This window comes from Aulonocara sp. 'chitande type north' Nkhata Bay, linkage group LG15, assembly GCF_057382095.1.
Source record: "Aulonocara sp. 'chitande type north' Nkhata Bay isolate Kocher_YH1m ecotype deep benthic linkage group LG15, A_spYH_male_GT1.1, whole genome shotgun sequence".
Classification (NCBI taxonomy): Eukaryota; Metazoa; Chordata; class Actinopteri; order Cichliformes; family Cichlidae; genus Aulonocara; species Aulonocara sp. 'chitande type north' Nkhata Bay.
This window is the reverse complement of record NC_141358.1, coordinates 41,586,021-41,608,695: the sequence shown is the minus strand read 5'-3', so window position 1 is coordinate 41,608,695 and position 22,675 is coordinate 41,586,021. Positions and strand designations below refer to the sequence as shown.

The 22,675-nt window shown below is 41.7% G+C and overlaps 1 protein-coding gene across 7 annotated transcripts in view; it reads left to right on the top strand.

Moving 5' to 3' along the window:
- The window catches only part of ptprfa (protein tyrosine phosphatase receptor type Fa), a 353,347-nt gene that overhangs the window by 210,537 nt on the left and 120,135 nt on the right, over window positions 1-22,675 (top strand). For all 7 annotated transcript variants that reach the window (XM_086263516.1, XM_086263515.1, XM_086263514.1 and 4 more), the window contains 3 exons: window positions 13,882-14,151; window positions 18,831-19,412; window positions 21,085-21,221. In XM_086263516.1, coding sequence (XP_086119642.1) covers window positions 13,882-14,151; window positions 18,831-19,412; window positions 21,085-21,221 — 989 coding nt within the window. The remainder of the gene's footprint in view (window positions 1-13,881; window positions 14,152-18,830; window positions 19,413-21,084; window positions 21,222-22,675) is intronic.

Here is a 22,675-nt window from a genome sequence, read left to right as displayed (position 1 = left end):
ACAGATGTACATTTTTTATCTACTTAACATGGCATGTGCATCATTTTCCAAATAACAGATCGTAGCACAGCACTCAGAATAACATAAAAAACTTGCCTTTGGGAACTAAAGAGAACTGTCAGTTAACCATCTCGGTCGTGAAGAAAGTTCAGGCATAGTTTTGAGGACACTTTGTTTGTTTCCACATAAATGTACATATTTGATGTCATTTTACAAGACGCATCCTCCACTGAGCCACCAACAGGAACCGCAGCCAACAAAGTGAGAATATAAAGCATGTGACTTGTTCTGTTTCTGCTTCTCTTTTCAAGGTTCCTGCCTGTGTTGATTTAACCTGTAACCTCTCTAGGTGTGCCAGTATTTGCGTTTCCATTTTCATCTCACACTGTGGCTTCTGAGCAATCACTGCAACATATGTCACAGATATGTTGCCAGTGTGTCTGTCTTCCTTCCCCACCAGTGTCTGTCTTCATCTCTTTTTAGTTTCTTTCTCTATATTTGTCGCTCTGGTCTCGTTTCCACTCAGGTGTCAGTCATATACTTTGACCGTATATGTTACTTCTCATGTCTCAATGCTTATCCTCCTATCTGCACATGAAGACAGCTGCATTTTATTGTTTAACATGCTTTGTTTTCACTTCTTCTTCTGATGGACGTGAGAGACTATTTTGGGAGTGAATGTGTGTCACTATTTAGTCCACGTTTTAAGACATTACTTGGAAAGCACAGGAAGTTCTTTGGTCCATTTAGCTTTTAAATATTTCTTTAACTTAAACATTGCAGATCAACTGGCTTTAGTGTCCTAAAGATGCACTTTAACATAACCATACGATTGATGGGGTCTAATAATATTTTAGTGCCTATATAGAGAAAATTGGATAAAAATGCAAAGAGTAATTCATATTTACTGAAGGTTCACTAACTTTTGTTGAGCTTTCAAAGCTGTAAAAATAGGGAAGAAATTAAAAGCCTTCATTTAGTATTAAGTTTGCAGTTCCACAGACGTGTGATCCTGTCATTTGTGGGTTATAGACTGACAGTTGAGGTTTTTTTGTTTTTGTTTTTACAATATTTTCTTTCCAGTAAGCTGTGGCACTAATGGATGGCAAGTCTTACATCAGCAGCATCTCAAAACCTCTAAATTCATTAACTTACTGGAAAAGCCTCGTTATTAAGTTGCCTAAAAATGTGTAAGTCAATGCAGCTTATGTAAAGCTTATAAAATATACAGAAAATACAGTTGGTTCTTAAGACAGTGACACAAGTAAAGTTCAAATGAAACTATCATGCTGCAAGTGCAGACTCTCAGCTTTATTTCAAGGGGTTGAAACCAATGAACCACCAAACAACTGGTCATTGTGCAAATTCACATAATGAGGAATAAAATGTTTCTGTTTAATAGTTTGTCCAGAATCTTTTGCAGGAAGCGCCTCCCTGAAACCACAGCTCTCTTTATGACTCTTTGATTCCAGACTTTTCTGCAGCTCTTTTCTTCGGCAGCCTTCGACTGACAGTCAGCCACTTTACCTCTAAAAACTTCTGGGTTTGTTTTTCAAGCATGTTTTGGGTCATTACGTACGTTCCCATCTGCTCCGTCTTGTCAATCCTGCAGAAATATGCTGATTCTGAGCAGAAGGCGTGTCGCCCAATTCAGAATTCACACTTCTGTCATATGTCACATCATCAGTAAACAGCAGTGACTCAGTGCCACTGAAAGTCAAACATGCCCTGACTTCGTACTGTCTTCAGCATGTTTTTAGTCAGTGATCATGAGTCTATAAGTTTCTCTCTTGGAATTTTGTTACAGACTGATCTGAAATTTTCACAGCGTGGTGAACTTGTGGATAATGCTGTTGCTACCTCCTGATAGTGTTTCTCTACCATCACAAGGATCCTGTGATCACTCAGAACGGTTGAGTTGAAATTATTTCCAAACTTTGCACCTGTTGAACAGATGAAGGAAATACTGATACTGTAGCATGGAGGAGGAGTCGAGCATGATGATAACAGACAGACTGGTCCCTCGTGATAAAGGGAGAGCCATTGATTTACTGGTTGATCTACTAACCCTAACCCTTACTGCCTACTGTGGAACTGTGGATAGTGACCAAAAGAATTGGACTGCCGATCCTTGCAGTAGAAATGAGCTTCCTCCAGACATTCTCTTAGTTTACTCCATGGACCTTTCAGGAGAGGCCGCAGTAAAGGCACTGCTTTCAGACATATGACCAGCACCTCCTAGATGAGGGGTTTCTGACACACCTGGGGCAGACACAGTGCAATTCCCCCCAGAAAAGCTTAAGGCGGTGCCTAGGGGGAGGGAGGTTTGAGCATCTCTACTTACTTCATCCTGGCAGCCCGCGGTAAATCAATGTGAAGATGAATACCCTCAAATCAAAGCTGAGAGTTTGCACTTTAGGCTCATATTTACTATATAACTGTAAAAATATCAATGATTGTGTCAATGTCCAAATATGGATCCACCCAACTGGGTAAAATTCAAAGTTTTTTCCCACGTACACTGACAATAAAGGGCTATTCTATTCTATTCTATTCTATTCTATTCTCAGTGCTCCCGGTATCTGCTCTGTCTGTGGGTGAGAGTAACATTCACAGGTTCAGAGGGTTTAGCAGATTTACAACTCTGTTACTACAGTTTTTTAATCAATGTTTATCTTTTCATCAGCCAGTGGGTAAAAAGTGTCCTTTGAATTCGGTGTTAGCTAATCCGAAGCGCCTCCATACAAATGAATCTGCTCTAAGTACGGACTGGGTTCATGGTAGAATAATTTCCAAGGTGAGTGTTGGATTAATCCTGTTAGGGCAGCATGTTTATGTGCTCATTGATTTCAGGGTGCTGTGTGGCTGAGCTCCCCCCACAGTCAATGAGCAGAATAAATGTGAGCGGTAACACAACGTCTGCTTTGTGTGCCTAATGAAGTCTGGTTGTCAGCAAGCCTCCACCTCCTTAATGCTGTCTTAATTCACAGGCTGTGGAGGGCTCAGCTGCTGCAGCAGTGTTAAAGACAGGGAAGGGAAAGTGTGTGTGTGACTGGGGGGTCGGGGGGGTCCTTACTGTGAGATCTCCCTGTGTGCCTTATTCTTGTTACGTTAGAGTGTATCTTTCATTGTGTGCATGGTGGGTTTGCGTTGGGTTGTTACATGCCGTGTGTGTGTGTGTGCGTGTGTGTGTGCGTGCGTGCATGCGTGCGTGCGTGCGTGCGCGTGCGTGCGTGCGCGTGCGTGCGTGCGTGTGTGTGCGTGCGTGCGTGCGTGCGTGTGTGTGTGTGTGCGTGTGCGTGTGTGTGTGTGTGTGTGTGTGTATGCCACTGATGTGTACAGGCTGTTTTTCACTCATTAACGGATAAGCAGATATTTGCCTGTTTTACTCTCTCTGTTTCTCCTTGTCTTCTTCCTCCCACTCCTTATTTTGCCCCTCTCGTTGTTTCTTTTTTTTCTTTCTCACTTTATCTTAAATCCCTCCATCGCCATTGCACCCCGCCATCCAAAAAAACCAATCCAAATCTCACCACTCAGATCAACGGGAAGGTTGGTTCTTTCACTCTTTACCCTCTTAAAGCCAAGGCCTGGCAGACTGGAGCCGTGCCGCGCCTGCATCTCGCTTGGCGCCTCAGGCCCGTCCCGGCCTCTCTCAGGACCCCAACCCTACAGTGCAACCACCCTGCCCCTCACCTCCACTGATGTTCAACCCACCCCACCCTGCTTTAATATATGAGCCGCATCACATCCTGCTCTATGCACCCTGCTTCATTAAAAAATGTGAAATGAGCATGTCTTACTTTAAATGTCATAAATGCACATTATTAAAAAGTGAATTTCCCACCAGGAAAGGATCACACTGAGGACGTGGCACTGAGTTGGTGTTGTAAGGCGTCTAGGGAGCTGCTGTATTTTCTACAAAGGCAACAAACCTGTACACCACAGCAAATTGGGAATAAAGATTTCAAATTTGTCCTGGTGAACTTGCAGGAAAGGGAAGATAATTATGATCTAATGCCTGATTAGAACAACAGCATGTGTTTAAAACAAGAAGCACTTATCTGCGCCGTCTGCGTGTAGAAACGCTGTAGAAGAATGGGCTGTTCTAAAGAGCTCGCTGAACTTGAGCATGTTACTGTAAAGGAAGCCATCAATCCAGCAAATCAGTTTGTGAAGTTTCTTCCCTTTAGATATGCCAAAGAGGAAGTGTTTAGGAACCAAAGCAAATCAGCCATGCAGTGGCAGGACACGTAAAGTGGGGTCACTGAATCCACATTGTGTGTAAAAGTCATCCAGGCAGTGGGCTTCATAGCCCAACAGCTCCTGTAAGTGTAATGTGTTTCCATACACAGGTCCAAAACACATTATTATTATTATTATTAATGTTAGATTTTCGACTGTGGACAAGAAGCTCGACGGGATCATGAATATTTACATTTAAACAGACCAGCTCCACAGTTGCAAATGATTTTCTACGACCAAAAACTTTGGAAAATGAAGCTGATCTTTTCTGAGTAACCCAACAGTCTACCTTAAATCAGGCTCATGGATATCATAGCTTAGAACATCTGTCAGCAAATCAGTTGTTAGCCTGGTTACTCTTTGACAAACCTTCTTAACAGCCTAACTGTCGTGCAAGATTTTTGCCCTTCTTATAAAGCTGTTTTTCAGGGCAGTGACACGATGATGACACATGTAGTGCCAGTCTCACACGCCTCACAACTTTCCTGGTTAAAATGGAGCAGAGTGTTTGCATAACATCTCTGGTTTCAGAGTTTGTGCTCACTTCACAAAATGTTGCATCAGTCTCATGAGGTCCTCTCCAGCATGCTGATCATGTTTTTGTTGTCGTGGCTAATTCAAAGGCATGGCTCATCCCAGCTCTCATCTGCTGCCTGACCATCATTAGGCTGAGCGGCAGGCTCTGAGCTCACACTGCTTTCACCATTCTCTCCTCTCGTCTGCTACAGAACTACACTCTGCAAGAAAGAAAGAAAAGATCAGACATGTTTACAGCTTTTTCCAAGACTCTTACTGCTGGATCATTAATAGCAGAATGTGGAGGAGCTCAGAAGTGGAAGTGAACTACTAGAGGAGAGAATTGCAGCTCTAGCCCCAGTGTTTGTGTCTGATATGTGAATTTACAGCCTTGTAGTGCCGCTTGTTTCCCTTGTCTTTATATCTGAGGTCAGTGAATGGTGCCGATCGATGCTGCACTTAGTTTTAAATCTCCATAACATTATTTAGCTAATTTGACCAACTGTGTTATTCTTGATTGTTCAAAAAGGGGAAGTTAAATTTAATCCTGACAGATTACTTTCCAAGGTGAAGTGACACATTTAAAATTAAAGAAGCAATAAAAGTAAATAGATGAGAAGACTGGAACAATTAATAGTGTTTATATGATTCTGAAAAAGCTTTTTTGCAGTGAGTTCTCATTTAAAAAGAGAAATGCAATCCAGTCACACCCGGTTATCATCAAAATGTATTAAATGTGAGTCCTATAAAAAAAAGCAAACTGTGCGAGAACAACAACAGTAAATGTGTCGTGATGCAACAAGTCCATGAAATCCTTTGGATACATCAGCAACATCTGGTCGCAGGGGAAATGGTTTTTGGACAGCTGGCTGAAATCAGCTGCAGCGAGAGGGCTGCACCAAAAAGCTCTTTGATTGTTTTGGTTGCTAGCAGGGTGCCCCGCAGTGGAAGTCTGAAAAAGCTTCTCTGTTTCCAGTTTGAGCTGCAGTTTTCGCAGTTTCAGTGTTACTTGGCAGACAAGTATTTTTCATGGACGCTAACGCCAAGTACGGCTTCCTACTAGCGACCAGAACAACCAGAAGGAGGTTTTTGGTACCATAGACCACCTGTGACTAGTTTCACACAAGCAAGTGCCACAACAACAACAACAACAACAACAACAATCGAATGTCGAATTTCCCAGAGGAACCCACCCGAGGGATTAATAAAGTTCTATCTTATCTTATCTTATCTAACACATTTTTCCATTGCAATTTTCTGTTTGCAGACGGTCACCAACATATTGAGGCCTTAGCAGTGTACCCATGACCAGTGTTGGGTTTTTGGAGCCAGCGGTTATCATAAATGAGACTGGAGTGCTAAGCTATGAGCTAGCGCTCGCAACTTTCATAGGCTGTATATGGACAACACACCTACACAGAGCTGCTAATTAGTTTTAAGTAACAGACTAATAAAATATTTGAACTTTACTCACCAAAATGGAAGCAAAGTCGTGGAAAATTTGTGCTACACAGCAAACCAGATAATTTGTCATCTAATGTCCTTAACAAAAAATAAATATTTCACTAATACTGCAAACACTATAAGGAGGAGGTGAGCCCCAGCAGACACTGATCAGCTGCACCGGTCAGCCAACACGAACATTGTGCAGTAATCAAAGTCTTTCTTTACTTTGATCACAAACCATGCAGATTAAAAGGCCTCACAGAAATCTGTGTAGCTTCATTTGTGTTTTCAGCTGCACTGCTGTTATGTTTCAAACATTTCTTGATTTCTATGAATCCAAATATGTGAAACCCAAACATGGACCCTCTCTCACACTAACGGTGTTTGTTGTTTTCTCATTTTGTCAGAAGTGACATCAGTTAGTAGATTACAGGGATTACAGCAACATATTATTATAGTTATCATGTCCTATTGATTTTTTAAAAATTCGAACTGTTGCAGTACATAATTGTACCAGCATCTTTATTTTCTAGTGAGCTGATAAAGCAAACACCCCGTAACAGATTTTGGGCTGCAAAGTCACTTCTACAAAGTTTAATATTTTACACAAAACTGAAAAACAGCCAGAATCTCTAAACAAATGGCAGCATACTGTGTTATAACCTGCAGTTCACTTGAAGGAAAGTTTGGCTTATTAATGTAAAATTAAGGAAAAAATGATACAGTGAACATTAAACTTAAAGCTGAGCTCCTGTTGGTCCAGTTAAAGGGAAAAGAGATGCCAGTTAGTATAAAAGTCCTTTCTCCCATTCATTTCTTCACGAGCAAGCATGCTGCTGCTGCCTCTACACCTGTGCTGCTGCATGCACACCCTCACCGTGCACACAGATGTTCGCTTCCCCATTCATCGCAGCTTCTCCATCTTAGCTTCTTCTACAACTGTAGCTTTTTCTTTATTCGGGCTTGGCTTCAGAAGTTTGCCTCAATTATCCCTCCTCCCTTCTCCTTCCCTTTCCCTTCTTTCTCTCGTCTCTTTTCTCTGGCATGCCAGTAAAAAAACGAGTCTGTCTGCATTTTAACTCTTGTTGGTCTTAACATGTATCTCTTACTATTCAAAGTTATCTTGGCTACTAAGTTTGATTTCAGTTTCACTCAGTACCTACATCCACCATCAGGCCATCATCCAGATTAAATGTTGCAGTAACACCATCATGTTTAACTGCAGAGTTGATAACTGTCATCGTAGTGTGACCATCCTCCATGTCCATGGGTGACTTTTTAATTGACTAACATAAGAATATGATGATTTTCACAGTTCTGGCCAGCATGCACCCGTCTCACAGTTTTGCTAAGTATTGAACGCAAACACGTCAGTTTTAAATGTCTTGAATCAAACATTCATATGACAAGTGCAAACGAATTAGTTTGATGAAGTACCATGCAGGCGTAAAATGCACTGTATGGTTAGATTGCTGTTATCCGTCACCCGGTCCCATCAAGGAGGCCTGACAAACGATCCTCAGTGATATGAGTAACAAGCAGTGCAGGAGAACATGGTATGACCCCCACTAATATGATAGAAGTAACGTGTTGCATTACAAAACAAACAAAACATTACAAAATTTCACTGTGTGTTATACTTGTATAACTATGCATGTGACAAATAAAGAACCTTGAACCTTGAACCTTGAAAACTATGGCTATTAATAATGAACCTGTTACCCTGCAGTACTGGGAAGCATCAAACTTTGATTTAGAAAGGCCTAAAATCATGGCAGTACAGCCCGCTCTCCCTCAGCCCTGTAGGTCGACCTGCTCAGTCACTCACTTTAACAAATTTACTATTAACATTAGCTCAGGCTGCTGAGTTACTGCTGTGAGTTATTACTGATGTTCAGCAATAACAACTTAATTTTGCTTGCAAATGTTAAAAGTATATCAGCAGAATTTACCACACTGTCCTGATTGGCTGTAACATGGTTTATGGCAACTGATAGACACTAAATATATATAATAATATATAATATAATAATAATAAATTAAGAATCGATACTGATACTACCATTAATAATATTAACAATAATAATCTAGTAAAAAATCAAACAAACGGGTCCCTAAAACCATGACGTTGTAATTGGTAACTGATAAGTTATTATGTTACCCTATTAAAATAAAGTAATCTGAGTACTCTAAAACACTAGCATTTACTTGTTACAGCCAATTCTGCCTCGCTGACAGGACTGAAGGCCGTTCTGGGAGAATCAGCTCAGGATGTTTTCCACACCTGTTTTCTACGTGTGTGTTTCAGACACCAGCTCACTGCAGTATTTCTGAGCTGAGACCAGTCGGACGGCACTGATGTCACATCACATGTCAGACATTCACATATGAAAAAGCTCTGATTAGCACAAATATAAATCCTCCACGTTGTGCTGCAGGACGATGCTTTTAGAAGCCCCAACAAAGTCGACTAGATAGGAAACATCGATTTTAATGTGAGTGTTGGGGATTATTTTTATACCTGACCATTATTTAAGACGGAGATGACGAACAAAAACTAAACAAAACATAAAAACCTGCATTCACAGTAACAGTTTTGTGGATGTTGCATGAAAAACAAGCTGAATAACTCTTCAAGCACATAGTCCAGCTTGTTTTAGCCTTGACTTCTGATCATAAGCAAAAAAATGAGATTCTGGATACGAGTCTTGGAAATGAGTTTTCGGTTCACTCTTGGCTTGTGGAGCTCAGAATTATTGAAGAAGCTGATCTTAGAAGTGCTGCTCCTCCAGAATCAGAATCAGAATCAGAATGGGTTTATTGCCAGATGTTGAGGTTTACAAGATTAGGAAATTGCTGCGGTGCTTCAGTGCAGACAATAAGAATTAAAGTGCTATGTAGAAAGAAAGATATGTGCATGAGATATACATGTGATATATACATGAGAATAAGAATTATGAGTGCTACGTAGAAAGATATATACATGAGTGCAGGTGGTGATCAGTGCCACACTGGCAGGTCAGATCACGTGGGTCAGGTGTATCTGATTACCTGCTAGACTCCTCACTATCGAGTTATTCCCGGCACGTACAGCTAGAAGAAAGCCGGGAGGAATCATACATCCTGCCTGGGCTGGATGTGCCTGAGGAACACCACAGCAGGAGCTAAAGAACACGAAGGAAAAACACAAACTGCAGCAAAAAGTTCTGGGAATTGGCTCGAACAAAACAAAATTAAAAATATAAATTTGTCTCTGCTCAAAATAATCTGACATACATAAGCATCCAGTGCAGCTTCTGTTTGTATGTCTCTCCACGCTGGTGACTCTTCCTCTTACAAAGTTTACAAATCTAGTGAGTAGACGTGTGAATTGTGTTCCCCAAACTTTTCATGTCTGTTTTTTGTTCTTCTTTATTACCAACAAAGATCCTTCACATGAAGTGTTTTTGTTTTGTTTTTTTGAAGTTTTTTGGACGTTTTGCTTTTATTTCACGGTTCAGCCGTGGGAAACAGGAAAGAGGGGGAGAGAGCCACAGCTCGGACTCACGCCCGGTCGCTGAATTTCAGCCATGAGGCTCAACCAGTGAGCTAACCACCTCTTCACAAAAGCTGCGAGTTAGTTTGAGGCAGAAGTTAATGTGTGATTTCAACAAGTTTGAGATGATAAAATCGGAAAGTGCAGGTGGTAAGAAACAGACTTCCAGGGATCTAAAAATAGCAGCCACCCTGCAAACCATCTGGAAGTGTTCAAAACATAACCACGATCGAGTTAAATCAGGTAAGGCTTTTGAATATTTATGGACTGATTCCCAAAAGCTGCTATCGGGCTGCTATGCTAAAAGATTTACATAAACATTTCTGGCTCGTTACTCTAAAGAATTTCCCAAATCTGCCATAAATCAAGTGTAACTCATATGTCATAAACATGGCAGGAGATTAAATGCAATATTCGACAGTGAGTTTCTCTGTATCCCATTATTGGACAGATGACAGGAGCATGCTAGTTGTTTGTTTGTTTGTTTCCTGTGAAACTGGTAATATAACCAAAAATAATAATGCATCGGTTGACTTGATGACTTGTGTAGGACTTTACAAAACCAAGAAACTAAACTAAGAAATAAAAAACTTCATGTCATGTCAGCTGCAGGTATATATGTCAAAATATAAAATAACTGCAGTATTTCGATCAGAACTTTACTCACAAATTGCACGAGTGAGTTAATCTTAGCACCGTGTTGATATTAAGCATTGGGTGGGTTCACTGAAGTAATATGGACTTAATCGTATGTAATGCAGCTCCTGCAAACTTCTGAACACCTGTGAACGGATAAAAAGAACAAATATAATAACCTCCTACGACGCCTGCTGTGTTCTTACATTTTCTAACTTTGTACACCACATTCATGTCATGTAAAACTGAAATGTTTGCAGCGGTCTGTAGGGTCAAACACCCTGTGTACACAATAACAACAGTTCAGTGCTGGTGAATGCTGGCCAGCTGAAGCTAACATGCCCTGTTGTAGAGCTCTGCCTACCCCCCCTCTGTCTTGGTAAGAGTTGAATCAGGTAATGATGACAGTGATATGGTGTCTGTCACTGTGATCGCTGATGTGCTGCTGGCTGTAGTGTTTTGATTTTACTGCCACACACATGCACACACACAGATCACAGTTGGCAATCAAATTTTACAGGTTTCGGCCTCGTATTTCTGTCACTCAGCTGTGAGTAAAATTAAAAGTTTATCTGATGTTATCTCAGTCAGTCTGGATTTTAAATCGTTTAGCGTGATAAACAAAGTTGGCAGGAAACACTTCCCACATTAGCAGGAAGCGCCACCTGTGTGAAGTGTGTGTGTGTGTGTGTGTGTGTGTTGGAAGGTCAGTTGGGAAATCAAGGCCTGACTTTTCCTGTGCACTTATTGAAAATTTACTACCTCCATTACAAGACTGTCACATATGCTGTAAAAGCCTGGCGGGAGAGATGCAGCTTCCTTCAATATTTTAGGGTAAATTCGTTCTGAAAAGTCCGTTCCTGCAGATTAAACACAAGTGCAAAAAATACGTCACAACATTGACATTAAAACGTCAGCTCAGCATGTTGTTGATCTTTGTAAAGCTAGAATCACTGGTCTGAAGTAACTTTGAGTTATTGTCAGTGATGAATAGCGGTTCCAGCCCTAAAAGTATTTTTACTCTCATTTGACCTTTTTGTACCTTTAATCAAATCCTCCAAAATAAAATACGTGATTAGCAGCAGTAAGAGAATTGACCTAACTGAGCTCGCAGCCCCTGAATCCTCCGCCTACTCTTCCTCCTCCTGTTGCTTGCCCTGTCTCCTCTCTTCTTCCTCCTCCACATTAGTTTTCTCCTTGGGAATCTGTCTTAATGCCAGCCATCTGCATTTGTGAGCCTGCAGCTTACCATGTCAGCAAACAATGCTGTTCTTGTATGAGCAGCACCCAGAATGCTGCATTATCTCTTGCACCACAGTAACATTTAGCCCACGCATGCTCTCCAGCACTCTGGATGCTGTCAGTCATTGATCAGCAACACTATGTGCAAACGAAGAAAACTCCGAGTTTCTAACTTCACCGCTTCTCCTGTTACATCAGATTTTTTTACAGTGAGGGCTAGAATGTGTAACCCTGCGCTTCCTCTTCTTTAGTTAAACCACAATGAAACCCCAGAAAAGCCTCTGATCCACACTGTAAGCTTCTCACACCAACACGCTGGCTCAGGGCTTAAATTACACTTTGTGAGTCAGATTTTCGTGACTGTGTACTTGCCTAAGTCAAGAGCAAGGACTTCATTTATGCAACAGAGCTGTCTGCATTTGACTTGATGTGCACACAGGACTGTTGCACTAATTCAGACATTGTGTAATGAGGAAGTAGATCCAAACACTTTGGGGAGATTTCCAGGGATGAGAGCTAACATTGGAGGAGAATCTTTATCCCACGTTCGCTCCAGCACACTTTGTGCCTTAGCATCACGACACGATGGAAACTCTACCGCCTTGCCGCACATTAGACTCCAGGTGCAATTTAATCCCTGCAGCCCAGCAGGAAACCCCAGATTTTCCAGAGAAATCCAGTTACATGCTTTAGACACAGCTTCTCATTTTACCCAGTTTCTCGGTGAACGTGGCGCCCTACGGCGGTGATTCCCAATATTTCTTCATCTGGCCCGTAGCACACTGGATACAAGGACGTCCTTTCTTTAACAACACCTCTCAGTTTAAATGTGTATATTTGTTTTAAACTGGATCAACCATCCAAAACTATTAGCGTATGTATTAAACTAGTTCGTCTACTGGTTTTAGCAACTGCACCACTTAACCACAGTCACAGTCACAACCATTATATTTTGGAGAAATGTGGTTACTGTTAGCAGGGTTGAAACTCTCTCATGTCTGACACGTCAGCCCTGTGTTAACCTTCCTTCTCCCACTCACACAGCAAATAAAGGAAACTGAATTTCTTAAAGCCCACTTAAAGCTGTGTTTGCAGCTTCCACTGCTTGAGATTATGCAGAACCTGCTACTCAGTATAATCAATAGATGGCTCTCCAAAGCACACATTTCTGCACATGACACAGCAGTGTAATGATTCAGTCAGATATTTCTGGCAAATGAAAACCTCTCCAAGTGTGAGCTATCACACGCAGTCCCAGTTTTAGGTTCACAGTCCACAGACCTCCATCAGTGTGGCGTTAGTGTTGGTATCGATGATACTGATCTGATACTGGTACAAAACCTTAATGTTTTATTGTATTTGAAATTATAGCATCATAATGATTACAGGACATCAGATTACTTGTTCTTATCACTTAATAACGCAGAATTATCATATAGAAATAAAAAACCTGAAGTTGTGCTATTTGAACACCCTGCCTGCAGCACTAAAGGACTCCCTGAGACGTCTGTCTCGCCCTAGCACCACCCGTCCTTCTCCTCCTCCTCCTAATGATAGTTTCTTTCCACTGTGTTCCTGTTAATGATAAACTACAGATTTACCCCAAATGACTAAAATATCGATATTTTAATGTGAGAATCGATTCTAGAACATAAAAGACTGAATCGATATTTTAACATCGATCATTGGTATTTACCATGGATGGCTCACTGCTAATCGCTGGTGTTTAAATGAAATGCTCTTCATTGGCACAGAAGGTTAAATAAAAAAAGTTTTGCCAAAATAATTCATTTAACATGTGACATATTAGTAACCATGGCAACAAGACCTTACAATATACATTAATTGATGATTTACATTGTTTTATTTAAAAGGTTAGCTAGCTATTTCATTTATGTGCCCATTATGTTCAGCAATTTATTAATTTAATAATTTAATCTCAGCCGTAGTTTTCATAATTTCCAGTTTTTTATTCAGTAATTTTAATAATGTATTAATTATTTTAATACAACATGTTGATCATCTCATGCGAAGCTGGTTGGAGGGAAATTCCTGACCAGAAATTGGCTTTAAGATGACTCAACATTTTAAAAGCATAAAACAGACACAAACTGTAAAACTCCACCAGGCTCATTGACCAGTTCACACTGGTCTACGGTGCACAGTAAAAGCCAACCCAGTCAAACACTGAATCAGTCCAGTGGTCCCTACACCCCACCCCTCTCCTTTGTCCCCTCTCACTCTGCTCCTCTGTACTCCCACAGTTCGCCGTGTGCCGCCCCGTTTCTCCATCCCCCCCACCAATCATGAGGTGATGCCCGGAGGCAGCGTCAACCTGACCTGCGTCGCAGTCGGCGCTCCCATGCCTTACGTCAAGTGGATAAGTGGTGAAGTGGAGCTGACCCGGGAGGATGAGATGCCCATTGGCCGCAATGTTCTGGAGCTCACCAACATCCGCCAATCTGCCAATTACACCTGTGTGGCCATATCCTCCCTGGGCATGATCGAGACTACAGCTCAGATCACAGTCAAGGGTAAGAAACACTCACCTTTGTGGGGGTGGGATGGCGTGTGATATGATCCCGGTGAACAGTGGAGAAAAATTAATTGGTCCGATTGTGCAGTTCTGCCTGGCGTAATTTGCGCTGGCTTCATGAAGCTCCTGGTCATCATCCAACAGCCTCTTAAATGTTTTTGCAGCGCATACTTTAGGCCCTATTTAACTTGCTGATGTGATCACACGTGAAGGAGGTGCGCAAATGTCATCAGTCATCATTAAACCTGGAATACGTGCACCAGATTTCAGATCTTGTCGCATATGGTGCCTTTAAAGGACCAAAAAAGTCAGTTTTTCTGCTGCAGGGCTGGAGTGGAGCATGTTTTAAACCAAACACTGACCTTTTTCTTAGTATAACAAAGTTTACCTTCCTAAACCTAACCAGCAAGATAAAGGAGAAATAGGGGAGAAGAAAATACGATGCATGTTCACCTGGCTAACAACCAACTCCAAATGTAGACGCTGTCACTATTTAAGAGAGAATTGTTGTCTTCGTAGCACATCGCTGTGCCTTGGTAATGCAAATGCAGATCAATGAATTTGGCTTTGGACAATACTGAGCCTTTGATAAGGATGGCTTTGCCCAGCCCCACTGAGGCAGCAGCAGTGGGGTCAAATAAAGTATGCATAAAGCTCCTTACATGCACTCTCTGACACAACAAATAATATCAATATTTGAACATGTTTGGACGGCTTGGAAAGACGCTGCAGTGCAAAACCTGCATGTCATTTAGTGTTCATTAACAAAGCAAATCCCCGATCCTGTGTGTAATAGCCTCAGCAAAAAGCAGAATATATTAACATAACATAAAGTCAAGTGCCATTTTTCATTTACAGTGTCCATATAGTCGAGGTGGTACTCTAATAAAAAATGAAGATACATTTATTCTTGTTCGAGCAACAAAATCCTTCTTACGTCAGGATTTGTGTTGCTTTAGATTCTGGATGTATTGTGTTATTGATGATGTCTGACTGACAGGAGCAGCGGTGTGAGTGGACTAACACATAGAAAGCTTTCATACAGGACGATCAGCTGAAGAAAAAGCAACAGCAGCAGAAATGTGCTCCTAGTATCTTTGTTATATTGAGAAAAGCTCGTAGCTCTGCAGCTGTAATCTTTAGTTATCGCAGGTCAAATCAGGTCATTTTAGTTTTTGGTAGAACCAGTTTTAGTTTAGATATAGGACATTTTCTACAGTTTATAATAAACTTTATAATAGTAGATGTTGACATATTTTGTTACAGCAGGCTCATTGTTTTCTACACTGCTCAAGTAGGAATCTCACATTAAATGTCTTGCAAATCTTGTAATCCAATCAGAAGGGACACTTAGATATGTAGAAAGTCTATGTTAGTATGAAAGTCACTGCTTTATCATGTGGTTTGCTTTTGGACCTTTGTGTTTTGTATTTGCTTTTCCTTTTCTTCCACTAACTGATTCATTGTGGGTCTTTATCCCTCAGCAGTAAAACACTGTTTTTATCGTCACCACCCGGGTGGGCAGCTGGGAGCAGGCAGTGTGGACACCCAAGTGTGTGAACTTTCAACTTGATACTATAGGTGTGAAATATTGGACGAGTTTGAATCTGTGACCTTGATGTTGACTTCAAGTTTTATGAAAATCTTGTGAAGTCACCTGGGTGAAACTGATATGATAGGTGCATCTACTAAAAATCTCAGGTGAGTTCAAATTCCTGTAACCTTGATCTCAAGGTCAGAAGTCGGAGGTCAACTTTTCTGAAAATCTAGTTAATGCAAGAACTAAAACCTCTGATGAATCTTTGAATCTTGGTGACTTCAACCTCAAGGTCAGAACTTGGCTTTTCTAAAAATCATCTGAATGCGATCACTCAAGAACGAAGCAGCAATAATACAGTAATACCAGAGGAGGCTGAGGGGAGGTGTATCTACGAGGAGGCTGAGGGGTTTGTGTCCATCAGTATTTCTTTACTTTCATTTTGGCTACTTTTAGGCTAAATGAAAGTACTGTGTTGGGCACGCAGTGCAGTTCTCTGCTGCTGTATCTGATTCAAGGTCTGTGTTTTGCATACAAGTGGTTATTTCAGTTGCTGCTGTCCTTCTGTCAGCTTGAAGCAGTCTGTCCACTCTCCTCTGATCTCTGGCATCAGCAAAGCATTCTTGCCCAGAGGACTGCTGCTCACTGGATACCTTCCACCACCTCTTGGTCTCGAGGGGTTTGTGGAAAATCCTTGAAGAGCAGCGTTTGCTGAGATTATAAATCAGGTGAACAATGGGATAATTTTCTGATAGACACGTACAGTTTGGCTTGTTTTGTCAGAGGAGATGCACCCTGCTAATAAGATCAAACAGGTTTCAGTCCCTGCTGCATTAGCTGCACTTTTCAGATCCCGGTCCTATTTTATATACAGTTTGATGAACAAAAATATGAAGCAGCAGCTGGTTGTGTGTGTGAGAAGTTTGATTTCAGGCTATGTGCCAAAGAGCTCTTTAATATTCTCAACAGTTAGATAATAATGATTTTAGCATTTAAACTAAATCATTATTCTTTCCTAATCCTGCCTTTTTAAAAATGGGTTTTCTTTCCACTTCTAGCCAAATAGAAACTAATAAACAGAAAAAAATATTAAGCCAATGTTTCCACATCTTATATAAACCCCAGTGCCCTGGCTGAAAGTCCAGTGTAGGTACTGTGCCGTGAATCTGTCTTTACATAAATGGTCACACTCGTACCTCTGCTGCTCTGATAGGACTTTTCTTTAAAAATAATAAATTGGCTTTTGTTTGGATCACTTGTGTCAGTAAAATTTGCCACTTCCTCCGTAGCTGTGTTCCTGTAACAGTGGCTCCAGGGGCCTCAAGGCTCTCCTAGTCTGGTTTTCCTGTTGAAACCAGGTGAAAGCTGTGAATTTGCAGTGTTGGTGAAAATATACAAACAGTAGCATGAGAAAAGTGCACAGGAGGGATTGTTGTACACATCACAGTAGAAACTACTTTCTGCATTAAAACAATATTTGTTTTAAAAAGAAAAAATGAGAGCAGCAGCCCCACATGACACACTGAAGCCATACAGTAGAAACAGACGTTAGGAAAATGTCTCCAGATAGCAGTCAGAAATCATTTTCAAGCACTCGAGGTGACAGACAGATCTCATCAGCAGATCTCATTTTTAAAAAGCTGTGCTTTTACTTTTATTTGCTTTTCATAAACTGAAGCTCTTAGAGCTTGTTTTTCAGAGGAAACTGTATCAGATATTGTGGCAACAGATGATGGGAACTGCATGAGGAGCAACGGCTTCATCCTGTCCCAGCCTGCTGGGGTTCATGCGCTTGTAAAGAAGAAGAAGAGCTTGGCTGCATTGCATGAAAATGAGGCAGATGTCAGGACTGGAGCAGCAGAGCTAAAAGCCTGTGGTTGCACTGGTTTCATCCCAAAAGGCAACCCGTGAGCTTTTCTGCACCCCGCTGCTCTGCTTTGGACCAGCTCACAGATTCACAGGGTTGAGCTCAAAGTCCCAACTGCCACCATGTGTTTCTAACCCAGGCTGTTTTTATTTCTCTTTGTCAAACTTCATATTCAGTATAACACTTCATTTGATACAGAATGAGCTGACTGAGTGACAACAACAAAGCAAGAGAATAATTATAGTTAATAAAGTCTTTGATACGATAGCTTCATTATTTCTTGCCTCTGATCTTTTACCATTTTCTATTTGTTAGATGGTTGAGTAGATTTATTGAATTGAGTTGGCCGTCACTACTTTGGAAGATGCTTTGTTTCGTGCAAATCTGTAACAAAATGAAGATAATAACTTAAGAAGTATTTTAGGACTAGAAAATATTGTAATTCAAGTGGTCTTAGAAGCACAAACTCTGGCCTGTGTCTGCAGGTCATGTCAGTCATATAGTATATTTTATAAAGTGTGGAAAGTACAATGTTTTAGGAAAAGAGCAAGATTACCACAAGGTTCAAATCCTGAGTGAAGCCACACTTTAGCATTGACTCCTCTGCAGGGAGGTGATTAAAACAAAAAAAAGCCGCAGGAGAAGAAGCAGAACTGAGGAGCAGCTAAAGTTTCAGGCCAAATACAATTTACTGTGTCTGTGGATGAACCGCCTGCCTGCATTTTGCTGTTACGATCTCCACAGACAGCTGAACTCTGCAATCAGCAGACCCACTGCAGTCGGCACATCTCACCTGACACAAGCGCTATGTATGAATGCAGCTAATAAACATGCCCGTCCACATGTTGTAACAGTCATTATGGTTTTACGCACACATATAAGTTTAATCTACAAAGCAGTGATGGGATTTCTTTCCTCCCTTCTATGAGAAAATGCAACTTATCTTATATCCTGTTAAAATCCAGGCTCTGCTGTGTGGCTGCATTAAGTAGATGCACTTCTGATGATCTGCAGCTCAGGTCTGGATGACTATAGATGGATTTACATAGGAGGACATGCACCCATCTGCTTGGCAACATAATACTGGCCCGGTGCAGATCAGGAAAGGACAGAAGCAAGCTGAATAATAATGAAGTGTTAGATTGGCAATGTTGAACAGCTCTGTGTACCCGGCATCAGCGGGTGACTTTCCTGACGGAGAGGAAGAATAATGTAGATGGAGAAAGTAGAGAAACGTGTTTTTCTGACTCGGTCTGTCTCTGCTTTCTGACAGCTCTTCCCAAGATGCCCACTTCCCTCACTGTGACAGAAACCACGGCTACCAGCGTCACCCTGACTTGGGACTCCGGCAACCCAGAACCTGTGTCCTACTATGTTATTCAGTATCGTGCCAAATTGTCTGAGAACGGTTTCCAGGAAGTAGATGGTGTCGCCACAACCCGCTACAGCATTGGTGGCCTCAGCCCCGTCTCTGAATACGAGTTTCGTGTCATGGCTGTGAACAACGTTGGCCGGGGTCCTCCCAGCAGCATCGTGGACACCCGTACAAGTGAGCAAGCACCCTCATCACCACCTCTTCATGTCCAGGCACGCATGCTGAGCTCCAGCACCATGCTGGTCCAGTGGGAGCCTCCCGAAGAGCCCAATGGCCAAATCCGGGGCTATCGGGTCTACTACAGCTCAGATCACGATGCCCCGCTCAGCGCCTGGCAGAAGCACAACACAGATGACAGCCATATCACCACCATCTCAGGCCTGGCAACAGATATCACCTACAGCCTGAGGGTGCTGGGCTTCACCTCAGTGGGAGATGGGCCTCCGTCTGACACTCTACAGATCAAAACCAGGCAGGGAGGTGAGAACATGCTCACTACATCACTGCAGAGCAATGTATCATAAGCAGCGTGCGCCTGGCTCAGATTATTGGTGAGGTGAAAGTTATTCAGATCATTTACTGTGTGCACGTGTTAGCAAACGCTGCCTGCTGTTGCATAAGCAAGTTACAACTCGAGCATTTACGTCCTCTTAAACACTTCTTCACATTAATATTCAGCTCTTGTCTTAAACAACATTTGTGTTCCATAATGTGCTGTTTGGTAAAATTCTATTTCAGGTCTCGTTACAGTTTTGATGGCTGTGCCAGTTCATGAAGCACCTCGTGATTGAGATGCATATAGAAAAAAGAATCACACCCATTTTCACTCATCAGGCTTTTTTATTTTGAAAATCAGGTTGGGATATTCTCCAAAGTTCTCCTTCCTCACATGTAGCACACAGCAGGAAATGCTCCGCTTCAGCTCCATTGGTGGTGCTTGGAATATTTCACCCTGGACAGAGGGAGCCAGAGGCAGTGCACTCGCCACCCACTCGCTCATTAGCAGTGAATGGACTGAGCTACCGTATTGGCTGCGCCGCTCCCACGTCGGCACAGTCCGGCATCTCAGTGACGTTGTAGTAGAGAGCTAGAAGATTAAAGACCAGCTGAGTTAGGCTGCACGTGTCTGTGCAGAGACTCGTGCTTTATATTGCTAACTGTCAGTTTTTAATGTTTGGTGTGAGGCAAAGTTTTGTTCTGAAAACAGTTGGACTGAAACGCTGCTGTCACTTTGGACTCCAGCATCACAGGGTGATACTAGTTATGAATGAATGAAAGATACAGTAGTGCACTCTTTTTTTTTTTAAAGGTTTTGTTATTGAGGTAATCTTGGTTCTATTGAAAAATCTCTTGTGATTTTTAGGATTAAAAAAATAACGAAATCACATTTGCATTATATTTATTTTTATAAGAAGAGATGTCAGCGTCAGGTTGCTGTCAGGCAGCCCAGACGTTTGTACAAGCCCGCACTAAGAGCAGGGTAAAGCCAGCCTGAGCTTGTGGTAAATGTGGGCATAAACCTCACTGTTACCAGCACAACGGTGCAGAATTCATTTCTGGCTCGCATCATTTTCTTTGCTAAGGCTACACCTGCCTTATGTTCAAGGACAGGCTGGTGCTTTAGTCACAGACAGCATCTTTTACAGTGAGCTACGCCTGACAGGACGAAACATGGCGCCATACCCGGGCTGCAAATGAAATGAGTTCAGGACTCTCACAGGCTGACACAAGATATTTCAGCTTAAATACTTTTTTCATTGTCTAGAATTTTAACTTCTTTGAGTTGAACTCTACTGTTACAGGGCTTGGAACATATTAAACCTCTTTGCATACATATAGCTCTTGCTTCCAAGAATTTACTGGTTCATGGCAGGTGTTGGTTTTCTATACTTTGTTGGCATAATTTCACCCGGAAATGTAGCGATGACTCTTTGTACATGTATGAAAGCAGTGCAGGAAGAGCCTGAGTTGTTGGCACATCTATTCATGATGTGAATAGATGTGCCAACAGGATTTTACCTACCTGCCTGTTCGAAACAACAAATGTGGATTTTCCTGGCAGGGGCAGGTCCTCGCCCAGCTTTGCTTTACTCCTCTACTTTCTTACACTTTGTGTTTCCATCTTAACACATCTCTTTGTTTCCTCCTGCAGTTCCAGCTCAGCCGTCTGACTTTGACGGTGAGGCTGAGCTAGACTCACGCATCATGCTGTCATGGCTTTGGCCTGTCCAGGAACCCATCATTAGCTTTGAACTGGTGTACTGGGAAGCCAACAATCCCACAGACAAGGTAAATACCCCCTTAGAAATCTTTTCTTTCCACTGAGATGTTGCTTGTAAAATCTTTATTGGCTAGGAGCTATGCTGTGCTTCAGGCTGTGTATTTGCATTAATGTCTTTTTAGTAAGTTCAAAGTGTCTGCACTTTATTCAGGTTTGATAAATGTCATCACATCACGAACACTTCTTGCTGTGATTTATCCACGAGGAGATCTGGGTGATTTTATGCCACAGTCTCCATTAGAGCTGCGTGATTCACAAGGTCCCGAATCGATTTGATCCCCAATTCGATTCGATTTGATTTGAATCTGGGAAATTTTGCATCAGACAGTCAGAATTATTATAATTCAGATCATGCATCAGTACATTTCCATATTTTTATATCTATAAAAGGAAATCTGACACTTGTGAGACTTTATCAAAGCTGTGAGCGTCACAGCCGACGCCTCTGTGTCAAAGTAACTGAGGATAAAACATGAAGGTGATTTTCCTGGTCTGGGATTTATAAAAATATTCTGCAGCAGATCAAAAACAGAAAAAAACCATCAACACATGAACATTACCTGATGCTGCTGAAGTGAAGCAGAGCAAAGTTACAGAGGTTTGATTACAGACACAGCGTTTTGCAATTTTGCATAATTTTAAAAAGTTTAAATTTGTTCAGTGTTGAACGGCAGAAATGAGGCTTTGTTTTCAGAAGTAAGTAAAAGGAAAAAACAGCGGCCGACAGGCTGTAAGAACGGTAGACTTGTGCGTAACAAGCAAGCGAATAATGAAGAAAACAAACTTTTAAGAAACTGTTCAGTACAGAGAGAGAGAGAGAGAGAGAGAGAGAGCTGTGCATGAAGTGAGATTTTATCCTGGTGGAAGCAAAACATCAAAGAGTGAATCCATGACGATGTTTATGTGAAGCGTAGTTTGGATCTTCTTTGGCTGCTGGTTCGGTCAATGTTGTTTGGAGAGAGATAAAACCTCCAGCTTCAGAATCAGCGCAAAAAGGGCGTGAACACAAAGCGCCGCCGAAACATCAGAATCAGCGAGCCGTCGGCTTTCAGCCCCGACCGTGTCCGTGCCGTCGGTGAGAAAGTCACATCTCACTGATCCTGATCCGTCGGCGGGTCCGAGCTTTGTGTTTACGTCTCTGTGCAGACTCCGTGTTCCTGCTCTCTTTTTTAGCTGTTTGGTGGTTGTTGAAATTTTGTGAGGTTTAACCTGAGATTCTGACGTTTAGGCCAAAATAAATTTATATAAAAAAATCGATTCAGGATTTCAATGAATCGATATCACGTTATCCAAGCCAGAATCGATTTTAATCGATAAATCGATAATCAAAACCCAGCCCTAATCTCCATATTTTTGAAGCTACTGGAGTTGGAGGGGTTTTGCTGTAATTTGGATGTATTACAAAAACACAGCTTGGATGAGCTGATGGCTGTTGTGCATCAAGAACTACACTGTCTGTGGT